Genomic DNA, 21,063 nt, shown 5'->3' with positions numbered 1-21,063 from the left:
CTACAAAAGCCTGTAAAAGCAGGGGTTAGGTCAAACCAAAGCCAGGATCCCAGAGCCCTATGTGGGTCTCCTATTGATGTTACAGGAACTAAAATCCTTTGGCCACCTCTGGGTGCCTCCCAAGTACATTAGCAGGAAGATGGGTTGGAAGCAGGCAGAGATATCTTGATGCCAGGCACTCCAATATGTGATTCGGGTGTCTCTTAAGATGCTTACTGTGCTACAAGCCTCACCCCTGAGCCTGAGAGATTGTAGATTTTAGTGTCTACCAGGTATGAGGAAAAAAGCCAGACAGATAGATCTTTGCTTAAAATGCAGCTTGTCATACCTATTTTGCCTTAAGATATTTTATACTGGGCCCAGCACGGTAGCCTCGTGGCTAAAAAGTCCTTGCTTTGTACACGCCAGGATCCCATAGGGGTATAAGTTCTAATCCCAGTGGCCCTGCTTCCTATACAGCTCCCTGACTGTGGCCTGGGAAAGCAGTTGAGGACGGCCCAAAGACCTGGGACCCTGAGCCTGTGTGGGAGACCCTGAGGAAGTTCCTGGCTCCTGGCTTCGGATTCAGCTCCAGCCACTGTAGCCACTTGGGGAGTGAATCAATGGATGCAAGATCTTTGTTTTTCCTCCTCTCTGCATATCTCTCAAATAAAAAAATAAATCTTAAAAGAACATATTTTATAACTGTACAAGTGGAGGAGGACATTTGTGCCACAAAATCCTGCAAGTCTGGTGTCTTTCATTTCCTCATCTCCACAGCCTAGCACAGAGTAGGTCTTTAATAGCAGTAACTGTGGACATATCTAGACAACAGGATGCTGGACTGTCTGACATTGTCTGTAGCAGCAATGTCAGGGAATACTTAAACAACAGACTGATGGACTTATGACTGCTTATGAAGGACTATACTACTGCAATAGCATGGGGTAAATCAGTCAGGAGGTAGAAGTTTGGGGAGGGGGTAGGGAAATCCCAGATTGTATGGAATTGTACCATTAAATATAAAATTAAAGCAGAAACAAAAACAAAAAATAAATGTTTTAGAATGAATCATGTATTTACTGATGTGTAATACTCAAACCAATTTTGCAAAACTCTGAATCTAATTTCCTATTTTCTTCCATTTGAATCCAGTAAGGATATTATTTTACTTGTTTAGATTTAATTATCTTGTCTTAAAAATTTTAGGGAAACATCAACACAGGCCAAAATTAGGCAAAGTTTTCAAAGCTACAGATTCAGACATTTCACAGGCCACTAAAACATGTAGAGTGTGTGTGTGTGTGTTTTTTTGGGGGGGGGTTCTTGTTCAATCTAAATTGAATCAATTTCTGTTGCAGCCAATGGAAGGGAGGAGTCCTAGCACTTACCAGTCCTTTGCCATTTTTTTTTTTTTACAGAACTTGGGTAATCTCTTGATATAGGTACGCACAGTCTGTGATATGGTGCTGAGCCGTGCCACCCACTTAACACCAAAGCAGTGAACCTGACCCCATTCTTTCCATCACCCTGAGCACCCACTTCTGCCCTCTCCTGGCATGTTAGCCTCTATTTATCACATCCTACACCTGAGACGGAAGCTCATTCTGTCCGGCAGCATTGCTTCCAACGATCAACTGAGGCTGAGGACCGAGTTCAAGACCCCGTGACACCACCTTCTCCTCGGAGACTCATTACATGTTTTCCACCAGGCAGTGGTTATCGTTACACTACCTAAAATCTTGTGTTGTTTATAACAATTTAAATGTCACTGAGTCCTGTCCCACTAGAAGCATAGAATGGCATTAGAGACAGCACCCAGGGGATAGCTACCATGCAAGGCAGCAGTGGGAGCCTGACCCTGTCCTTCAACACAGGACGATGTGGTCTGCAGTAGTAACTTCACAATTGCCCTCTGATCATTTTTTCTTAATCCTCTTGCAGTCAGTAGGTCTATTAAGGTTAACCTTCAGTTATGTGGAACAAAAACTTCAAGAATGGTGTTATTCCTCTGTAGCACTATGCTGTTAGACAAGCTAAGCAATTAGAGTCTTTCTCTGACTTCTACCATTAAATTAACAGTTTAGTAGGGAACCAATGAGGTCCAACAGCAATGTTTATTGAATCTGACAAGACAATAAAATTGTTTTTACTCATGTTTTTTCTCTTCTCAAAAATATTATCATTTGAAAACACCTCTTTGATATTGAAAAGGATGTTACAGTATAAAATAAAACCACTAACTCAGAGGCAAACTCCTTTGTTATGAATTGTGTCCTTGAAAATGTCCTTTTTTTTAAAGTCTTCACTCCCCCTTTGTGTTGTGCCCCCTGGAACTTCAAGATGAGGCCTTTACAGGGAGGGGGTAATCAAGTCAAACCGAGGTGGTTAAGGTGGAGTCCTCATAAGAGGAGGAAACTTAGCAACACAGTAGGAGCACGGGAGGACACGCTGGCCATCTGCAAGTCAGGAGTGGGGAATCTCAGGAGAAACCAATCCCACTGACTCTTCTATCTTCAGCTTAACCTCCACAACTGGAAACAGTGAGTTTCTGATGTCTTACTTACCCAACCTGGGGAAATCTGCTGCCTCAGCAAATAAATACACCCTCTGACTATAATGTAAGTTCCTATCAGAAACAAGCTGTGTGTACCCCAGCATTTTGTTCACAAATGTCTATATACTTGTGTCTGTTAATGGGCTGTCCCCAATACAGGAGATCCTTTGCCCCTCATGACTGTGCTGCTGCATGTTCTTACACTCCCCCAGCTTTTCACCCCCAGCCCACCGAGATGAAGATGCTCTCTGGAAGCCTCAGACTTCGCTCGATTTTTTCTTGGCTTGCCTCGCCAGAGGTTGTGGAAACATTGCTTCCACAAGGGCCAGTTACCTTCTCAAGATCTGGCTCTTCTAAGCCCAGTGCTAACTCGTTGTTGTCCATCACAGAGGAGGCTGCCACATCCAATGGGGTGGACCCTCTCATCGACGGGGAGGCTAAAGAAGGAGGAGAGGAGAAAGGAAGAGACAGGGACAGAGAAGCCACCCAATGGTGAGCTGAGATGCAGCACATACAAGAGGACAGGAGAGGGCAGCAAACACATTGGAACCTGGTCCACAATCACCGTTCAATTTCAGTACCGCTTTACTTGGCTAGCCTGTCTCACACTTATCACTGATCGTGAATATGAATTACTAGAACAAAAAAAAGCACAGGATTCACTGAGATTGTGTACTTTCCAGCACCTTCCTAATAGAAAATTTCCTGGGGTCCCCCATTTGGTGACCATGCCAAAGATTCAGCTGCCACTTGACCAGTTGAATTCAAGTGATTTGAACCACTCCCGAGGCAACCACTGAGAGTTTAAAAACAGCCTCAAAAAGCATTGTCTCAAAAAGTTACACTAGGTCATCAATGCTGTCTTTGATATTTCTTACTTTGGCTCTTAGGCCAGAACCAAGAAGAAAACTTCACGTGAAAGTTTGCAAAAAGTTTGGTAGTATCAGGTTGCACCTGATGAATTAAAGATTTTATAATTCAAGTGTGTGTGCTAGTTCATTCCATAAGTTCATTTGGTATACTACCAGAATAAACTTCACATGAACCTGCTTTTCTAGTGGTGATGCTACTGTCAAGTCATTTATTCACAGTTGTTTCTGACCAGTCTGCCTTGCAAGTTAAGGAAGACACCTGCTGGTTGGCTGATGGATTCAGCACGCCATCCTCCAAGAAGGCATCAGACCCATCACTCTTATTAGCACTGGTCCATTGAGAGCGCTTGAAGAGTGTGTCCCCAGAATATTGCTGCAATCCAAGGCAGCATTTCATAAACTATAGGGCACTAGTCCCAAAAGAGAGAAGGCAAAATTGTATTGCCAGGCAAGTATGTGTCATGATGATAGTTGGCAGCAGTGTCTACTTAGATCAGAGGACACAGGCATCGTATCTTTACTGTACTTGTTTTTAGATTGGCCAGAACCCGCTTCCGTTCTGCACTTGTAAATATCACACCACACATGTGGTTTCTTTCATCTGCAAAGTGGTCAGCAGAGGCAGTGTAACCCCCAAGTCCAAGTTATACATACCCAGGCCGACACTGCTGTTCTCCAACAGATAACTCAGATGCTCAAACATAGCCTTCTGATTTTGTCGGCTAATGCGACAGAAATAGCACAGGAAGCGGCAGCAGCTAGCAACCATCTTTGGAAAAGCAATCTGTAAGAGAGGTAGGAAGCACTGGAGAAAGGAAAAAGACTGAAAAGTCTGACAGCATAGAGTTTCAGGTTGGAGAAGGCTTTGCAGGCTACGGGCAGTTTGGAAAACGAATTTCCTCCTTATGCGCATCTTTCCCCCCAGACTTATTCACAGGAGGGCAGAGTGGAGGGCATCCAAAAAAGGTTTCCCAAAATACAGTAGGCTAATTGTAGTTCCTGAAACATTTTGCCTCCAAAGGAAAACAGTTATCAAACATGAATTCTAGTTATTACTGGAAGTCACACGAAACTGCATGGGTTTGCAACTGACTACTGCTGTTCTCACTAAGCAAGGGAGTGAACAGAACCCTGATGGGAAATATCAAAAGGGGAGATGGGTGAGACAAACAGGCCACTAGCATATCACATTCTGAGTCTCCTTGGTCAACCCTGGCTCCTGCAGTTACAGAAACCCTGTGACTCCCACTCCAATGACTCCTTGATAACTGTTCTCCTTTGGGCTCCTCTAGCGCATGTCATCTAATTTAGGCAACTCATCAGGGAGACGTCACCTTAGATAACTGTTGATTATGCTGGGTTTCTTTGCTTAGCAAAGTCATTAGCATCCCTAAGCTGGCCCATATCTTATTTTTGATGCTACAATTCTCCACACAAGTGGTCAGTGTTAACTGTGTTCAGGATCCAGTGAAAACTTTTCTTCTTTGGCATCAGGAAAGCTGTTATAAGTCCCATGCACACTGAAGTACCCAGCTGTTCACTTTGAGGGTGTTTCTAGAGGGGTTTCCCTTTTGTAAAGAACAGAGGCCAGTGAGAAGCGATGTGAGCTTGACTTCAGTTCTTCCTTCACATTCACCACCAGCATGAGGGAGAGCACACAAGAAACCATCCATTCTTAGCAATCTGGAGCTGTGGCCTGCCCAACATTTGAAGCCACAGCACTTTTACTGCATTAGAAGCCTGCTGACTCTAAGAGGATCTCAGTTAAGCTGATAAATGCCCAGTTGTACCTGATCCTCTGTCCTTCTCTACCTTGACTGCAAGTTCCTTAACTGGGGAAAATTGGCTTCATCAGGATCCCAGCTAGCAGAGAAAACTTGAGCTCCTGAGAGTACACTGCTGGTCCATTATTTAGATCTCATTCTGTTTCAGAGCAGCATTAATCCTAACTCGGGCCAAAGCACACCAGTTTCCAAGTGGAATCCAGTTATTTCCCCTCAGAAGTCAAATGGTCCAACAGGATGAGCAAGAAAATCCCTATACTTTAAAAGCCAGAGCCCTTTCATGGCTGGATTCCATTTTGTCTTTGGGGTCCTGCCCAGCATTGAACATGTTCCTCCCTCTGTCCACAATGAGTTACTGAGGCAATGGACTCCAGCTGCTTCTGAATGAGCCACTTTACAGATCCCTGGCCCAAGAGTCAAGTCCTGGCCAAATTCTTACAGCCTTACCTGAGACTTCTCTGTGCCCAACACGTTCACCATCACCTCCATCACTGTCTCATGCATGCCCAGCACTCTCATGAGGTTAGGATGCTGGTAAAACACCTTGTTGTTCATTATGTCCCTGGGATAAGGGTTAGCGATACGTCAGTACTGCTTTAGCTCTAGGCTCTAAAAATTTAGGCATAAACACATTAGAGGTAAAGTAATATGAAAGCGACAGGTTAAAGAGATGATAAGGTACTAGGACAGTTGGAATGTATGTGGAATGCCTTCATAGCTGGTAAAAATATTTTGTGCTCCCCTTCACTTTACGTTCTTTTGAGCTGTTTCTTATGACAAATTTTTTTTTTGGTTGTTTTGAAACAGATTTTTTATGTACTCAGGATCTCTCCCCTACTTTGGCCTTAGACCTATGTATTTATACTTCATTTTTCTTTTTTCTGATTTTTTAAAATAAAAAATTATACATTTTTAATGTAAAGGGAGAATTACAGAGAGAGAAATTTTCCATTCGCTGGTTCACTCTCCAATGGTTGCAATGGCTAGAGCTGAGCCAGGAGCAGGAACTTCCTCCATATCTTTCATATGGATTCAGGCACCCAAGGACTTGAACCATCCTCTGATGCTTTCCCAGGCCATAAGCAGGGAACTGGATCAGAAGCAGAGCATCTAGGACCTGAACCCATGCGCATATGGGATGCCAGTGCCACAGGAAGAAGCTTAGTGTACTATGCCACTGCATTTGCCCTTATAACTTTTCTTAATGTCAAGGCTGTATCCTTTTCTTAACAAAGTTTTGTATTAGCTACCAATGAAGCTTTTAGCCGTCAGTCTTTAAAATTCAATGGCTTGGGGCTGGCACTGTGGCATAGAGGGTGAAGGTGCTTCCTGTGATGCTGGCATCCCATGAGTGCCAATTCGAGTCCTTGCTGCTCCACCTGTGATCTAGCTCCCTGCTAATGCATCTGGAAAAAAAGAAAACGATGGTCAGGTGCTTGGGCTTCAGCATCCTTGTAGTGAGGCTTTGAAGTAGCTCCTGGAACATGGTTTTGGAGTGGCTCAGCCCTGGTTGTTGTAACCATTTTGGTGGGTGAGCCAGCAGATGGAAGACCTCTCTCTCTCTCCTTACTCTGCAACCCTGTCTTTCAAATAACTACATAAACCTTTAAAAATGCTTTTAGGGGCTAATGTTGTGGTGCAGTGAGTTCAGTGGCTATTTTCAATTGTGGCATCTCATATCAGAGTCTCAGTTTGAGTACTAGATGTTCTGTTTCTCATCCAGCTCCCTGATAATGTACTTGGGAAAGAAGTGGAAGATGGTCCATCTGTTTTCGTCCCTGCCAGCCACGTGGGAGATCCAGATGGGGCTCCTTGTTATTAGCTTTGCCTTGGCCCTGGCCTGCCTGTTGTAGTGAGTAGGGAGTGAACCAACATTGGGAAGATCTTCTCTGTCTCTAGATTTAGCACTCTCTTAGTCTTCTGTTCAAACAGATCTTTTAAAAAAATCAATGGCTTTAGCATGTATGAACATTTCTGTCTAAGTCATTCAAGATAAACTCATACAATAAAACTGCGGGGAAATAAAAGGAGGCTGTCAAATGGCTGTGTGCTTCTTCACTCTGTAGCTGTTTCCTGCCATTCCTGTCCAATTCCTCTCCCCCAAGGGTTACAGGAGTTATAGCTATGAAAATCCACATGCATTGCCACTAAATTTATCACAAAGGCTTTTGGGTTATTCTCTCTTCCATAGAAGTTTTGACTCTTATTGTAAGAGTCCTTTTTGGAAATGAGTCTAACACATAAAAATTGCCTCTCACATCCGCAGCCAAAGTACTCTTTACAATCCTTCCATGGTCATGTTCCTTCGGTTTGCCAGCAGGATGGAATGTTGACTAGGAAGAAGATTGTAGTTCTAGTTCTTAAGTTTAAAAAAATATTATTTACATTTATTTGTTTAAAAGATAGAGCTATATATCCATTTATCTATATATAAAGAGAGAGAAAGAAAGCAAATGACTTCTATACCCTGGTTAATTCCCCAAATGCCTACCACACTTGGTGTTGAGGCAGCTGGGAGCCAGGAGCTGGGAACTTAACATGGATCTCCCAGATAGCTAGCGTCCTACTTGAGCCATGATCTGCTGTATCCAAAGGCATTGGCTGGAAGCTAGGATTGGAAACAGAGCTAGAACTTGCACCCAGGCACTCTGAAATAGGATGTGGACCTCTGAAATAAGTGTTTTAAATGCTTGCCCCTAGTTCTGGTTTTTAATCAAGGGAAATTGTGGGCTGGGTAATGAATCTTTTGAAACCTTGGTTTTCCCACATTGCAAAATGGAAATTCTGTGCTACATAATTAAACAAAATCCTTTTAATAGCTAGAACACCCTATGGATCTTGGTGACTACATGCGTTCAATTCAAAACTACTAAGTCCAGCCCACCTTTAAACAGAGAATAATTGGGCTCTGTCTTTGAAAACAGAAGCATCAAGAAAACCATAGAAATAGTTAAAACCATGCTAGTGGTAACAGGCAGCAGTTTCTCCTAGGGAAGTCTCAGAAAGTTTGTGTTAAGAATATCAAGCATTTAAACTGTTTTTGTCTTGGACTGAATACAGGGCCTGTTCCTCTACATTTTTCATGACCCTGTAGGCTATTTTCATAAGATTATAACTAAATAACTGCTTTTATCTAAGATTTCTCCACACTTCTTGTGGTGATAAGCAGTAGGTAGTCTGGTCTCTGAGGTTACCAAGGTAACTCATTTGGCAAGGAGGTAATCCCACTGGGAATCAAATCAGAATTGCACAAGAAATTCTTCAAGTCTTCCCATTTGACATTCTTTCTAGAATGTCACACAACAGTGAAGGACCTACCCCAGTCCATTGATCATGAGCAGCTCCTCCTCCTTGCCCATCCTGACGCTCAGAAGGGAGCGAATCTGGCCTAGGGCAGCTAGCAGGTTGATGGTGTCGCTCACAGAGGCGTGGCTGATGGTGTAGGTCTTGCGTAGGGCCTGCAGCAGCTCCCCGATGCTGTCGTACTGCCTCCGGAGGAGGTTAAACATCATGCGAACCAGCTCTGCATCCTGAATCTGGTCCTCTTGGGCCCAGCGGATCATTGTCTGTGAGATGAGTTCCTTCAGTGTTGCTGGAAAAGCAATAGGCAAGACTGGTACTGTGCTGCTCATAGAAGGTCAATGCCTTGGCCATGTCACTCAACTTTAAGGCACATCATCGGTTGGTCAAGGTTAAAAAAAAATCCTCATGGAGTATGATAGGCACAGAATACATCCTTGAAGTTCAAGTATAATGGCACTTAAAAAACATGGCATAAATGCCAGTTATGAAAAAAAATACACACAGGTGGTGGGGTTTTGCACCAAATATTTGTTTGCACCAAAATCTATGTTTTAATTGCCTTTTCTAAGAACATTTGAAAATACCCACATATACCAGCCACATGACAAAAAAAACAATTCTGATTTCTGAATTAAGCATGCTGAATATTCTATTTTGATTAAATGGCATTTGAATCGACATTGGAAATAGAATAAGACTCTGCTCTTGCCTGCTGGAAACTCACAAGTCAGCTCCTCACACTTTATGATGAATCACTTTTACCTTTATTTTATAATGCTATGCAATAAGCATTTCAGTGACACGACATGAGACATAATAGGCAACACTTGACTCTGGGTGGATAAAGGCAGGCGTTGCCAATGCTTCTTTAGGGGAAAGCAACATTAAGCCTGGATTTCTGTACTTAAGTTCTGTTTCCTAGTATCTTAAACTATCTTCAACATTCTGATAATGTCATGCCACTGATTTAAGAATAGCTCAACACTGATCCAAAATCATAAAATACACTGCTAGTTGGAAAGAAATAGACTAAAGTGCAAAGGATTTGCAATTGGACATTTGACTGTCACCATGGATCTAAGCTCTTTGCCCTGGATCTTTGGCAGAAGCCAAGCTCTTGTGCATTGCCAACTGCTTTTATAAGCAATGAGAGAAAGAAACAACAGTGACTAAGTTCAGAACTGACCACTATTCATGTTGGACACACAGAAATTCCACTGGCTATCCAAATTAAGACCATGGAAATGAGAGCAGAATTAATCATGGGGTCCTTCCATGGCCTTTGAACTAAATGACCCCATTGCCCTGCCATCACTGAATTGCTGATTGGCATTGGTGTGGGAAGACGATCAGAGGGAAAAGGCAAATCTGAACAGGAGGACAAATCAGAGAGGGACACTGCTGGTCTGGTTTGCAATGCACTGCACAACTCCCCACCAATTGCTATCTATGCTACCAAAAGGTGGTGTCATGACAGAGGCAAGAAACGCTACTCTTAAACTGTAACTGTAGTAAAATCTGATGTTGCCTGTCACGTTTCTGCAAGGTAAGATGAACATGTGTTACAGTATGCATCTCTATTCACAAATAAAAGAGGGATTCCCAATAGCATGCTGGATGAAGAGCACTGAGTCAATCAGTGCAAGAACTGAATATAAACCAAGATTGGTTCTGGTGGCCTTAGCAGACGAGCTTACTGTAATGTATTACTGTGTATTGCTGTGTATGGATAATGTCTATTGTTAGTTACTTGAAAAAATGGGAGAGTTCTAGTCCATATGATATTACGATATTATTACGCGCAGCTAATTCCCACAACCTGGTTCTGTGCCGTGAGCTGAAACACACCAGACTCAACGAGGTATCTTAGGAGGTTTATTCCAATGGGGCAGGAACGGGTAGAGGTGGTAAGAATCAGGAGGAGAAAAAGGGGGAAGGAGAGAGAGAGAGAAGAGAGGGGTAAGAGCGGGGTAAGAGAGGGGTAAGAGCGGGGTAAGAGCGGGGTAAGAGCGGGATAAGAGCGGGGTAAGAGCGGGGTAAGAGAGGGGTAAGAGCTGGGTAAGAGCGGGGTAAGAGCGGGGTAAGAGAGGGGTAAGAGAGGGGTAAGAGAGGGGTAAGAGAGGGGTAAGAGGGGTAAGAGAGCGAGTCGCACCTGGAGAGGCCTTTTTGTCTGCCAGGTGTAGGGGGTGGGAATTGGGAGGGATTGAGGCCAGGCCTCCAGGGGATTGGTGCCTGCAGGTGAATGCCTAGGGATGATTGGCGAGTGGGCAGAGTTAGGGAGGGGGCTGGAAGATTGGGGTGGAATTCAGATGGAATGCCAGGTTACAACTGATTGGTGGACGGCTGGACCGGCGCGAACTTCATGAGCTGTGAGGAAGAAGGAATGGTGCCGGGTCCAGGGAGGGATATTGGAATAACTCCTTACATCTATGCCACATAATTCTTGGCTCATCATAAAGATATAAAATTAGAACTCAGTTATAAAATCTGTGAAAGATTTAGCTGTAAAGGATCCTTCACTGGCTGGTGTGCTTTCAGGTTCAGACGGAGACACAGATCATCGGTTTATAAAAGGATACTGAAGCCACAGAGAAGTGCTGTGAAAAAATGTGCTTTAGACAACAGTTACTAAAGGACTATACTACTACAATAAATGAGGGAAAATGGTGCGAGGGGAAAAGGGGATTGATGGGAGGGAGGAGGAGGAACCTGTATACCTAACAAAACCATACCATGGAAAATAATCATAAAAGAAAGAAAAACCCAATACACAAAAAAGTCAAATAAAAAAAGACATTCCTGTGACTGTTGTGTTAGGTTAGAAAATACTTGTACCCAGGCTATTTGCATGTGTCTGTGTGTGTTTATGTGCTAAGCTTTTTTTTTTTTTTTTAGGAAGCTTGCTTTTGCAGTCGTCAGAGATAAGTTTGTATTTCTCTTAGTAAATACTCATAGAATGAAAATAAGATAAAAACCTAAGAAGCTTGGATCAACATGTTTTTCTAGTCCTGCAAGTGTAATTTCCTCTAAAGCCTATACTCTTGACTTGACAGAATTACAGCTTTCACTAGAAGCAATCAGATTCTCTGCAGAGAAGTTAACAATTATCACAGTCCCAGCCACTCACAAAAGGCAATGCTCAGGCCAGACAGTATCATTCGTCGAGTCCAAGACCACCCTTTTTCAACAGGGAAGTTTACAGAGCCCTAGCAAGACCAAACAAACGCTAGCATTCTCCTTACCTTGTGTTCACACTGATTCAGGGTTTAGGGAGAGCTTTCAGTCCCATGCTGACTTGAAACTCACATCAACACTCATGACCAAAAGGCATGAAGGGGAAAGAAAGCAGCCGAAAGCATGGAGTAGGAAGCCCTCCTTCCTTCTTCCCAGTTCTCAGTCCAGATGAGCCTTTAAGGTGATTACCAGGGACTAGGGATTGTGGCATAGTATGTTACACTTCCACTAGTGATGCTGGCATCCTTTGTGGGCTGCTCCACTTTCTGTTCAGCTCCCTGTTAATGCACTTTGGAAGGAAATGAAGGATTGTTCAAGTGCTTGGGCCTCTGCACCCCCATGGGAGATCAGGAAGAGGTCCTGGGTTACTGGCTTTGGCCTGGCAAAACCTTGGCAGTTGTCACCATTTGGAGAATGAGCCAGTGGATGGAAGACCTCTCTCTCTCTCCCTTTCTCCATTCCTTCCTCTCCTTGTAGTTCTGCTTTTCAAATAAAATAAGAATCTTGAAAAAAGAAAAACAAACAACACCTCAAAAGACCCCTATGTATCTGATCAAGCTCCAGCCAAGTTAAAAATGTGGCCCATAAGGTCCTGCCAGAAAAGGATCTATCAGGTACTGCCAATGGGCTGATATCACCGGGGTTAATAAGGCATTTATGGCATTCAGGTTGGACAGGGTCTCAAATAGGAGACCAAGATCCAGTGATGAAGGAAAAAGGATAACCACAGGGATAAATAGACTGGCAGGTGGATGGGGAGGATGAGATCTCCAGGGCTTTAAAATGCATCTCATGTTCTGAGGTCATACATATGTGGGAGATTCAGCAACTACCAAGTAAAGCTGGGTCAAATCAATGGATTTCTCAAAGTCTCAATGCTTTTGGGACTTGGAAGATGAAGCTTTATACTAACAGCCATGCTATTGAAGATTGCTCAAGTTTTAGTTCCCACAAACCAGCAGAGCAAACTGTACCAGGAAAGAGAGGTTAAAAAGAGCACTTTTTTTCTACGACATATTAGACTTTCCATATATTTTTACATCTGAGAATTAAAATTTAGCATACAGCCAGGCCTAGTACATAGTATGGACTAACTCTTAGGTTAGCTGTACCAACAGTTATAGAGGTGTGATCAACAGACTTAGGAACCCAAACCTTTCATTAAGGCCAAATACAGCTTTATAAGTGCCCTGAGATATTACTTTTGCCATTTTCATTGTTGATAGTTGTACTGATGGTCACAAGGAATGATGGGTAAGATGCTGATGCCTTGGCACATGTCAGGTGAGAAACAATACTTAACTGCGTTATTTAACTGCCACACATCCAGAAAAATGACCAGTTTCACATGATACAGTCCCATGAAGTAGCAAGAATGATTAATATTCCCTTGAGTTTACAGGTCTTTAATATCCTACATTCCGGGATAGCTGAAATGTGTAAAGCATGTCTATTATACAGTGTTCAGTAACTTTATTTCTTTGGTTATACCTATGTATTTATTTGAAAGGCAGAACATATGGAATGCTGAATGTCACAGGGTGGCTTAAGTTGCATGGCCCCAGCAAATACAAGTTTGAAAAACATTTCTTAATGAAATATACAAACATTTGGAAGTTCTGCCTAACTCACTAAGCCAAGCCAATAATTTCCCAATGACCAGTGCTTGAAGTTATAAAAACATTCATTCATAAGTAAAAGATTAATTCAATGTGCAAGGTAAAAGGATTTTAGGTATGGGAGTATAAATATTTCTTAAATATGATTTCAAGTTCCATATTCCAACTAACTTGAGAAAATACTACTTGTGCAATTTTATATCAGACAGTCTCAGGAAAGAACATGCCTAATTATCTGATAAGGCCTTGCAATGATTCCTTGCCATCCAACTATGTATCTGGGGCCAATTTTCTTGCCATTTTAAACCAGATATATGAATCTATCTGCTTTTTATTAAGCCAGACATTAGAAGAAATTTATAAAAATTTAAAATCATCATTCTATTTGTTTTCAAAAAGCTGTTGCTTTTTCACAAAAGCATGTTATTTATAAAACATGTAATAGGGTTCTTCAAAAATATAAATTAATAAAAAATGTTTTTAAGATTCCTAATCTTAATTTCTCATTCAGTAAACAATGGTAGATAAAATCCACATGAACTCAGAATCCTGTTGGGTCAGCAGTAATTTTTAAGACTGCAAAGAAGGTCCCAAGAAGGAGAAGTTTGAGCACCAGTGACCTATAAAAACGGGCCTAGACTGAGGTGAGGCCATGACAGGACAGAAAAGGTTTCCCTCTGGAGATGACAAACCCTTTCCCACTAGGCTATGGGATTCCAGTCAGGTCACTGAGAACTGGGCCTGGAAAGCCACAGTGTAGGAAGCATTCTGTTTCTGGCTGGGTGTAAGACTGCATGTGAGTGTAAGAGGGAGATATTTCACATGGAAACAGAAAGCAAAGATTAAAGAATTGTGAATCCTGAAATTGAATTCTGGTACTCAAAGGCCTTGTTCACTATTCATTCATTACCAAAGGACTCTTCACTCGCCTGAAGGACTCCAAACGCTGTTTCTCCCTTAATTTTGGCTTGAGAGCAGTAGTCTTCAGGTCAAGGAGGACTGGGCCTGATGAGGCTGCACAGCCTTCTCTGGCCTCCTCTGCAGCTAGTGCCATGGGGCACACAGAGCACAGAAAGGTAGGCTCCAGGCTAGAGAGGCCTAACCCTGCTAACCCTTCTGTAGCGACTTGGTTTCCAATAATTCTAAAATCCAAAGTGGTCAACTGCAGAAGGACTGGCTCTGGGGTCCATGTATACTCAGGACTTATTTCATTTGGAAGTTTCCACTTGTTTTCATCAGAGTCATTGAGTTACCTATAGTTGTATTTCTTCTATATCAGTTTTTTAATTGAATGGTATTTTCTGAGGACCTGGTAAGTGCCCAAAGTAGTTCACCATTCTCTACAAAATGATTTCAAGACAAAATTGTTACTCATAGTGGGACTGTTTTGTGGAAATTATACAATACTTGTGCAGCATTTAATGGAAAATAATGGTAAAGTGCATGTGATAAGACAGGAGATAAGACAATCCACAAGATGGTGAAACTGGCGTTGTAATACATATGTTTCCAAGGAATTAAAAAAGAGAAATGGCAAGGTCTCCTTTCTCATTTTTCTTCCAATGGTCCCTTATCTTAAAGTTTTTACACTTCTGGAACAGGTCCTATTCCATGGAGATGAAAGTAGAGAAGAAAAGGCTCAACCTTGAAGTCTCAGAAGCCTTATAAGTGCTATAGGAAACAATCTGACGGAAGGCATTGCTCTCTGCTGACAGTTTAGCATGCTGTTTCCCTCCAACAGTTCCTGTCCTGAGAATTTGTATTTTCGCATCATATCAGGGAGAGAATGATGACATGTTTGTAGGATGTTCAAATATCAATGGAAGTCACTTATCAGGATACACAAAAGAGTACCTTAAAAATTCATGGCAAGGACGAGTCTGGGAGGGGTCCGGGCCTTGGGGTTCTGGGTGGCTTGCAGCTCCCCGCAGTGTGGCAGCTGTGGGGGTTGCCCCTGCTGGGCTGGATCCAAGACTGGGGACTCAGGCCAAAGCCACTGCTGAAACGCAGTGACTGAGTCCTTGGCTTTGGGGGGACCCTTGCAACAAATGGTGCCAGGCTCTGCCTGCTGGCCACCCAGCGGCGAGCTCTGGGGTTTTTAGGATATGAAATTGCTACTTAGGGACACCCGTGAACAAGGCCAGCTTTAGCATAAGAGATTAATTCTGGGTGATTCCCAGTAACAGTCATGAAACTTTTGAGCAAGTGTGGGGACTGAGACCTGATGGTTTGGAGGGGAGTGTCCATAAGATCTATTTGGGCTAGACTGACTCATCAGGCAAATTAAGAATCTTGAGATGGGCTGTTAGCATAGAGCATCATTGACTGCCACACACCTGCCCACACCAAAGCTATGGATGGGGGCCTGTCTGGCAGGGTTAGGTACCATTACTTGACTGGGTGGTGGAACAGTGGACTGGTCACATTTGGCAGGAACAAGACACTAACCAGCATGTGAGAGAACTTGGTCTGGGGGTAAACTCTGTGGGGGAAATGTGGGCCCAGCCCTGTGGAGATTTAAGTCCCGCAGGTTAGCTCGTAAGCTGGGGTGGCAATGGGCTAAGATAGGAGTGACCATGGTACTTGCCATCATTTACAGGTAAAGGAACCGATGGCAATCTGGGCAGGTCAAGGCAGTACCACCTGAAAGTGCATCCTAAACAGGATGTGAGGTGGGCCGAGCTGCAACTGGAAGAGGGCGGACTGGGCAGGGCCAAGCAAACTTCAACTCACAGAAAAGGAAAGAAATCAGCTTGGAGCACATGTCATTCTGACTTAGGTTTTTAGCCCAACTGGTCTTCATGAGGCAGGGATACTACAGCACAGCATCGAAGGCAAAGGCTGGGACAGGTGAGGGGCTAAGCCAACTGGGTCAGAGCACCCGCTGGCACGTGCACAATCTAGGGCTGGGAATAGACTCGGTTGGGGAGCTGTGAGAGTACACCCTTGCTAGGTTGGGATTCCCACGGGAGGGTGTGGGGCTGGAGTGGGGGCTGCGTTCTGGTCTGGATATGGCTGCAATCTCCCCAGGCACAAATGTGGACTGGGGCTGGGCACACCAAACTGGGCTAGATGCCAGCACCATCTGGCACTCTGGAGAACCTGGGTAGATGTAGGTCGGACTAGGCTGGGTCTCTGCCACTACTAAGCCATGTGTGAGCAGTGTCTGGGTATGGACAAGCCTTGGCTGGGCTGAAATAGCCAACACCAAGAACTGGAATGGACTGAAGGCCAGCAATGAGGGCTGGCCCATGCACCCACCAGTATGCGCAAGACCTGGCATAGGGAGAGGTTCTGAAGGAGGAGCTTGGGGAACTCCTCTGTTGGAATATAGCCCTTACAGGTGAGCGCAAGAACCACAATATGGAACAACACAGACCAGGCGAGAGGAATTTACCCACCATCATACATATGGCATAGTGGAGAGCAGACCAGGCTGAACCAATTCACATCAACCATTAGTGAATCCGAGCACCAGCATAGAGTGTGGGTTAGGCCAGTTTTGGTGACAACACATACCAGTGCACATTAAGGAATACCAAGGTGAGGTGAGGCATACCAGATGTGGTTGCAGCATCCAAACAGCACATGTGAGAACCAGGGAGGAGGCAAAGCCAGCAGGAGAATGTGGGTTCTCCTGCTGGACAACCACTCCCACTGGAGAGCATGAGTTGGGATGGTGCAGACCAGACCAGGCAGGACTACAACACCTGTGAGCTAGATTGGGGAAGCGCCATATTGGGCTGACTGTTCCAACTGGTACAAGCAAAAATTAGAGTGGGTGAGGGTTGATTGGGCTTTGCCACATTATCAGATGGCAGAGGCTGGCACTGGGGGCCAATTCTGTTAAGTTTAATGCCAGAACCACCTGGAGAATGCAAAATCTGGAAGTTGGAGTGGCCTAGTAAGGAGATAGTGGGCACCTCCCTCATCGGTAACCACTCCAACTGGAGAGCATGAAAACCAGGACAGGGGCAGGGGTGGCTAGACAGAACAGCACCTGCCAGTATGTGTGTTGGCTGGATAGTAGGTTGGTTGGGTTGAGCTAGGCTTCAATGCCCATTGACAAGTACAAGAGCTAAATGCGGAGTAGGACAGACTGAACAAGCCTGCGGTACATACTGGCATGCATGGAACCAGGGTAGGGAGCAGGCCTGGAGGAGGTTATGAGGAGTCACCCCAACTAGGCTGCAGTTCCCACTGGTTTGCATGAGGACTGAGTATGAAGTGGGTAGGATCGAGCTGGACTGCAACACCCACTAGTCCAAGTGGAACACAGGGCTGGAAACAGAACTGATCCAGCGATTGCAATGACCAGCATGTGCATAAGCTGACTGCGGTGACGGACTGTGTCAGACCCTGTACTGGCAAATTCACACAAGAATCAGGTCTGGATCATCTCAGATGAAGTTTCTTTGGAGATCCCTCCAACTGAACTGCTCATCTCAGAACCCCAACCATGAAGAGACTATGTTAGCCAGTGGATTCTGAATAGGTCTCATCGCGATTGGAACAGCGAGATTGACAGCAATTCAGACCTGTTGAACTATCAAAACTTGCTGAGCAGGACCTTCAGAGCATACTTCACATTGGGGACCTGGGATGGCTGGGAGGCTGGGTGGGGCTTTTTCTTTTGTTTCTCCCCTGACCCCAGATACAGGAGAAAAAAATGATATTAGTGTGGAAACAATGGTATTACCCACTTTCCTGTAGCCCTTGACCCTTTGTACCCTAATCAACTAAGTAAGATCATTTAAAAAAATAAATTTAATAATAAAAAAATTCATGGCAAGTAGAATTGTAAGATCCATTTTGTTGCCAAGGAATCAGGTTTGTGGCAAAGTGTTTTGAAATAACTGAAAAAAAAGTGTTTTCTATTGTACACTCTTGCCATGAGCTTTTTGAGATACTGTGCATGCATGGATTTCAAATTTTTGTTTGCCACCAAAATAAACCTTTCAGTTCCATTTTCCAATGAATTTTTCCAAGCACTCTTTTATTTGAGCCTTCCATAGCCAAGGGAGAGACTGACATGTTAAGAATGGCTACACGTAAATATTTTTCTTTTGCTTTTCTAAGTTTATCTTGGAAAATGCTGCCCCTTAATGGCTAAAAAAAAAAAAGCATAAGTGTACAAGAACAGCAAAACAAGCATATTAGTACTCTTAAGAAATAAGATTTCCAATAGCAAGACAGCTATTGGAAGCAATGAGAGATTGATTAAGCCTGCTCTATTTGCCTCCAAGAGTGGCCCTGTGTTAGTCACTTTCAGATGCACATGGGTGCCTTAACTCCTCCCTCAGACTCTCTACCACACATACCAAGAAACTTCAGCAGAGCTTGCTGAAACCACACGGTCTTCACCCAGTGATTTGACTCAACTCAAAATGACTTCATAAAGTATCCTGGGTGGTTCAGTTCATGGAATTAAAAAACATGCTACAGTATTCTTTTAAAAAGGAAAGAGAAACTATACATATAACCAAGCACTTTTTTCTTGAAGCAAATTTTCAATGGAATTTCTTGGGGAAGCTAGTCGTGTATGTGTGGCCTCCTTGGTAATCATAAATGACTTCACTGATGATATTCTAACTCACTTCCACTTTTCCAATTAGTATAATTAAGAGGTAGTCACATAGGCAAGTATATCAGCTATATGATGTACAAGTTGCATTTAAAACGATTATTCAAGTTAACTCAGGATGGAAATATTTCTAACATATCATTTAGGGGAGACTTAATGTCTGCAAAATAGAAAGAAATAACTATTTCATTTACCAGACTTTTGGAGTAATCACATATTCCATGTAAGAACAGATGATTGAAACATATTTAAATTCAGATTATTTTTAGTATATAAGTTTAGGAGCCCAGTATTTTTATTAAGTTGTTTACTTCTATCCGCAGGCCATTTTGTAACTTGTTCCTCTAACTCCAGGACCCTGAATCTGCCATGTGTGATCTTTACAGAAAAATTCTCTGGAGTTATTTAGCATAGTTGGTATCTCTATTTTAAAGGTCAAATCACCAGCTTTGAGATGCTTGCCACCACCAAGGCCCAGTCCTATACTTAGCAGCTTTATGCTTTCAGGCTGTCAAAGAAAAGAATCTTTTCTCTTCCAATTTTGGGCTACAGTCCAAGTGGTCATCAACAGGCCACTTACTATGCTTACTATTATAGAGTAAGTGATCGTCCTTGGCAAAGCAAATCCCTGCCAGTTATACATCCCACATTTTTCAGTCTGGGTCAATTTGTAACAAAAAGTCTTTCAATAACATGGAGGAGGACCAAATGATATTGGACTGCACTTAGATTAAACCTAGAAAATGACTTAAAATGCTCATGTTACAATGTAAAAGAAAAATAGTTACGCGCATCTATGCTACATACACTTACCTTTGAAGTCCAAGTGATTAAAAATTGTCCTTGTGGTATGCTATAAGTGATCCGGATCATTTCCAAGCATAAAAAAAAGTGTATTTCAATTTCTGCTTTTTCCCCCCTCTTTGTAGAAGGCTTCTCTAAAGTGGACTATCTCCTAATGGCCAGAAACTATGGATACTGCCTTGCACAGTAAAGCGACATCTGCAGATGTGATTATGTTAGGGTCCTCAGGATGAAGAGATTTTCCTGGATTGTCCAGGCCCAATGCAGTCACAAGGTCTTTTAATAATGAGGCAGGGGTGTCTGACTCAGAAAATGATTTGTGATGACTGATACAGAGGTTAGAGTAATCCCACTGCAGAGGGCCCCACACACTAGTCCAAGAATGCAGGAGGCAAGGAGGAACCCTTGAAATTAAGAAAGGCTAGACAATGAACTGTCCCATTGCGGCTCCATACAGATGTACTCCTATAAATCAGTCTTAGCTTTGTGAACTCCTTCCAGAATGGTATGCAGTTTGTGTTCTTGGTTGTACCATGAAGTTGATAGTCATAGCAGCAACTGGGAAATTATCCATTCTGGCTGAGGTAGGGACTGTCATGACATAGCAGGTAAAGGCCCTTCCTATGACACTTGCGTCCCACATGGGTGCTGGTTTATGCCCTGGCTGTGTCACTTCCAATATAGCTTCCTCTTAATGGTCTGAGAAAAGCAACAGGAGATGGCCCAAGCATTTGGGACCCTGCTAGTCACATGAGTGATCTGGATGAAACTCCTGGTTCCTGGCTTCAGCCTGGCCCAGCCCTGGCCATAGTGGCCATCTGGGGAGTGAACTGGCAGATGGACGATCTTGCTTGCTCTCTTTACAACTGTCTTTCAAACAAACAAACATACATTAAAAAAATTAAGTCCTGGCTTTAGGGCATTTGATTCTTTTCTGAAAGGCCACTGGAAAGTCTCAATGACATAACTACCATACTATAGGAGTGCCCAAAAAGCTGAACTGACAACAGGTTGTTTCTTATATTCTGCTCAGGAAACTGGAGTAAAAGACAGGACTACCGAGTCTACAGCAGTCTGCTCAGAGTTCTTGTAAAGGTACAACCAATGTTGAACCCACAAAGCACTGACCAGACCGCCGCTGCAGCCTCTCAGGTGGGATATACACATCCCAGGCAGCCTTCTCTTCAGCTCTTTCGAGTTCACTGTCCCCACTCACCCTGGGAACATCAAGGGCTAGAAATGGCTACATCTTCACAAAACCCCAGTCAATTAAATTTGCTGAGGATGATAACCATTACACAGAACGAATGCTACTGACCACGTACCG

The 21,063-nt window shown here is 43.4% G+C and overlaps 1 protein-coding gene across 1 annotated transcript in view; it reads right to left on the bottom strand.

The window, feature by feature from the left end:
• The window catches only part of RYR3 (ryanodine receptor 3), a 602,723-nt gene that overhangs the window by 126,870 nt on the left and 454,790 nt on the right, over positions 1 to 21,063 (bottom strand). The window contains exons 40-43 of the mRNA XM_058666116.1: positions 8,511 to 8,784; positions 5,640 to 5,754; positions 4,063 to 4,192; positions 2,870 to 2,973 (exon numbers count right to left, since the gene is read on the bottom strand). Coding sequence (XP_058522099.1) covers positions 2,870 to 2,973; positions 4,063 to 4,192; positions 5,640 to 5,754; positions 8,511 to 8,784 — 623 coding nt within the window. The remainder of the gene's footprint in view (positions 1 to 2,869; positions 2,974 to 4,062; positions 4,193 to 5,639; positions 5,755 to 8,510; positions 8,785 to 21,063) is intronic.

This window comes from Ochotona princeps, chromosome 6 (assembly GCF_030435755.1).
Source record: "Ochotona princeps isolate mOchPri1 chromosome 6, mOchPri1.hap1, whole genome shotgun sequence".
NCBI classification, from domain to species: Eukaryota; Metazoa; Chordata; class Mammalia; order Lagomorpha; family Ochotonidae; genus Ochotona; species Ochotona princeps.
Note: the sequence above shows the minus strand (reverse complement) of the source record. Positions and strands in the feature narration are given on the sequence as shown.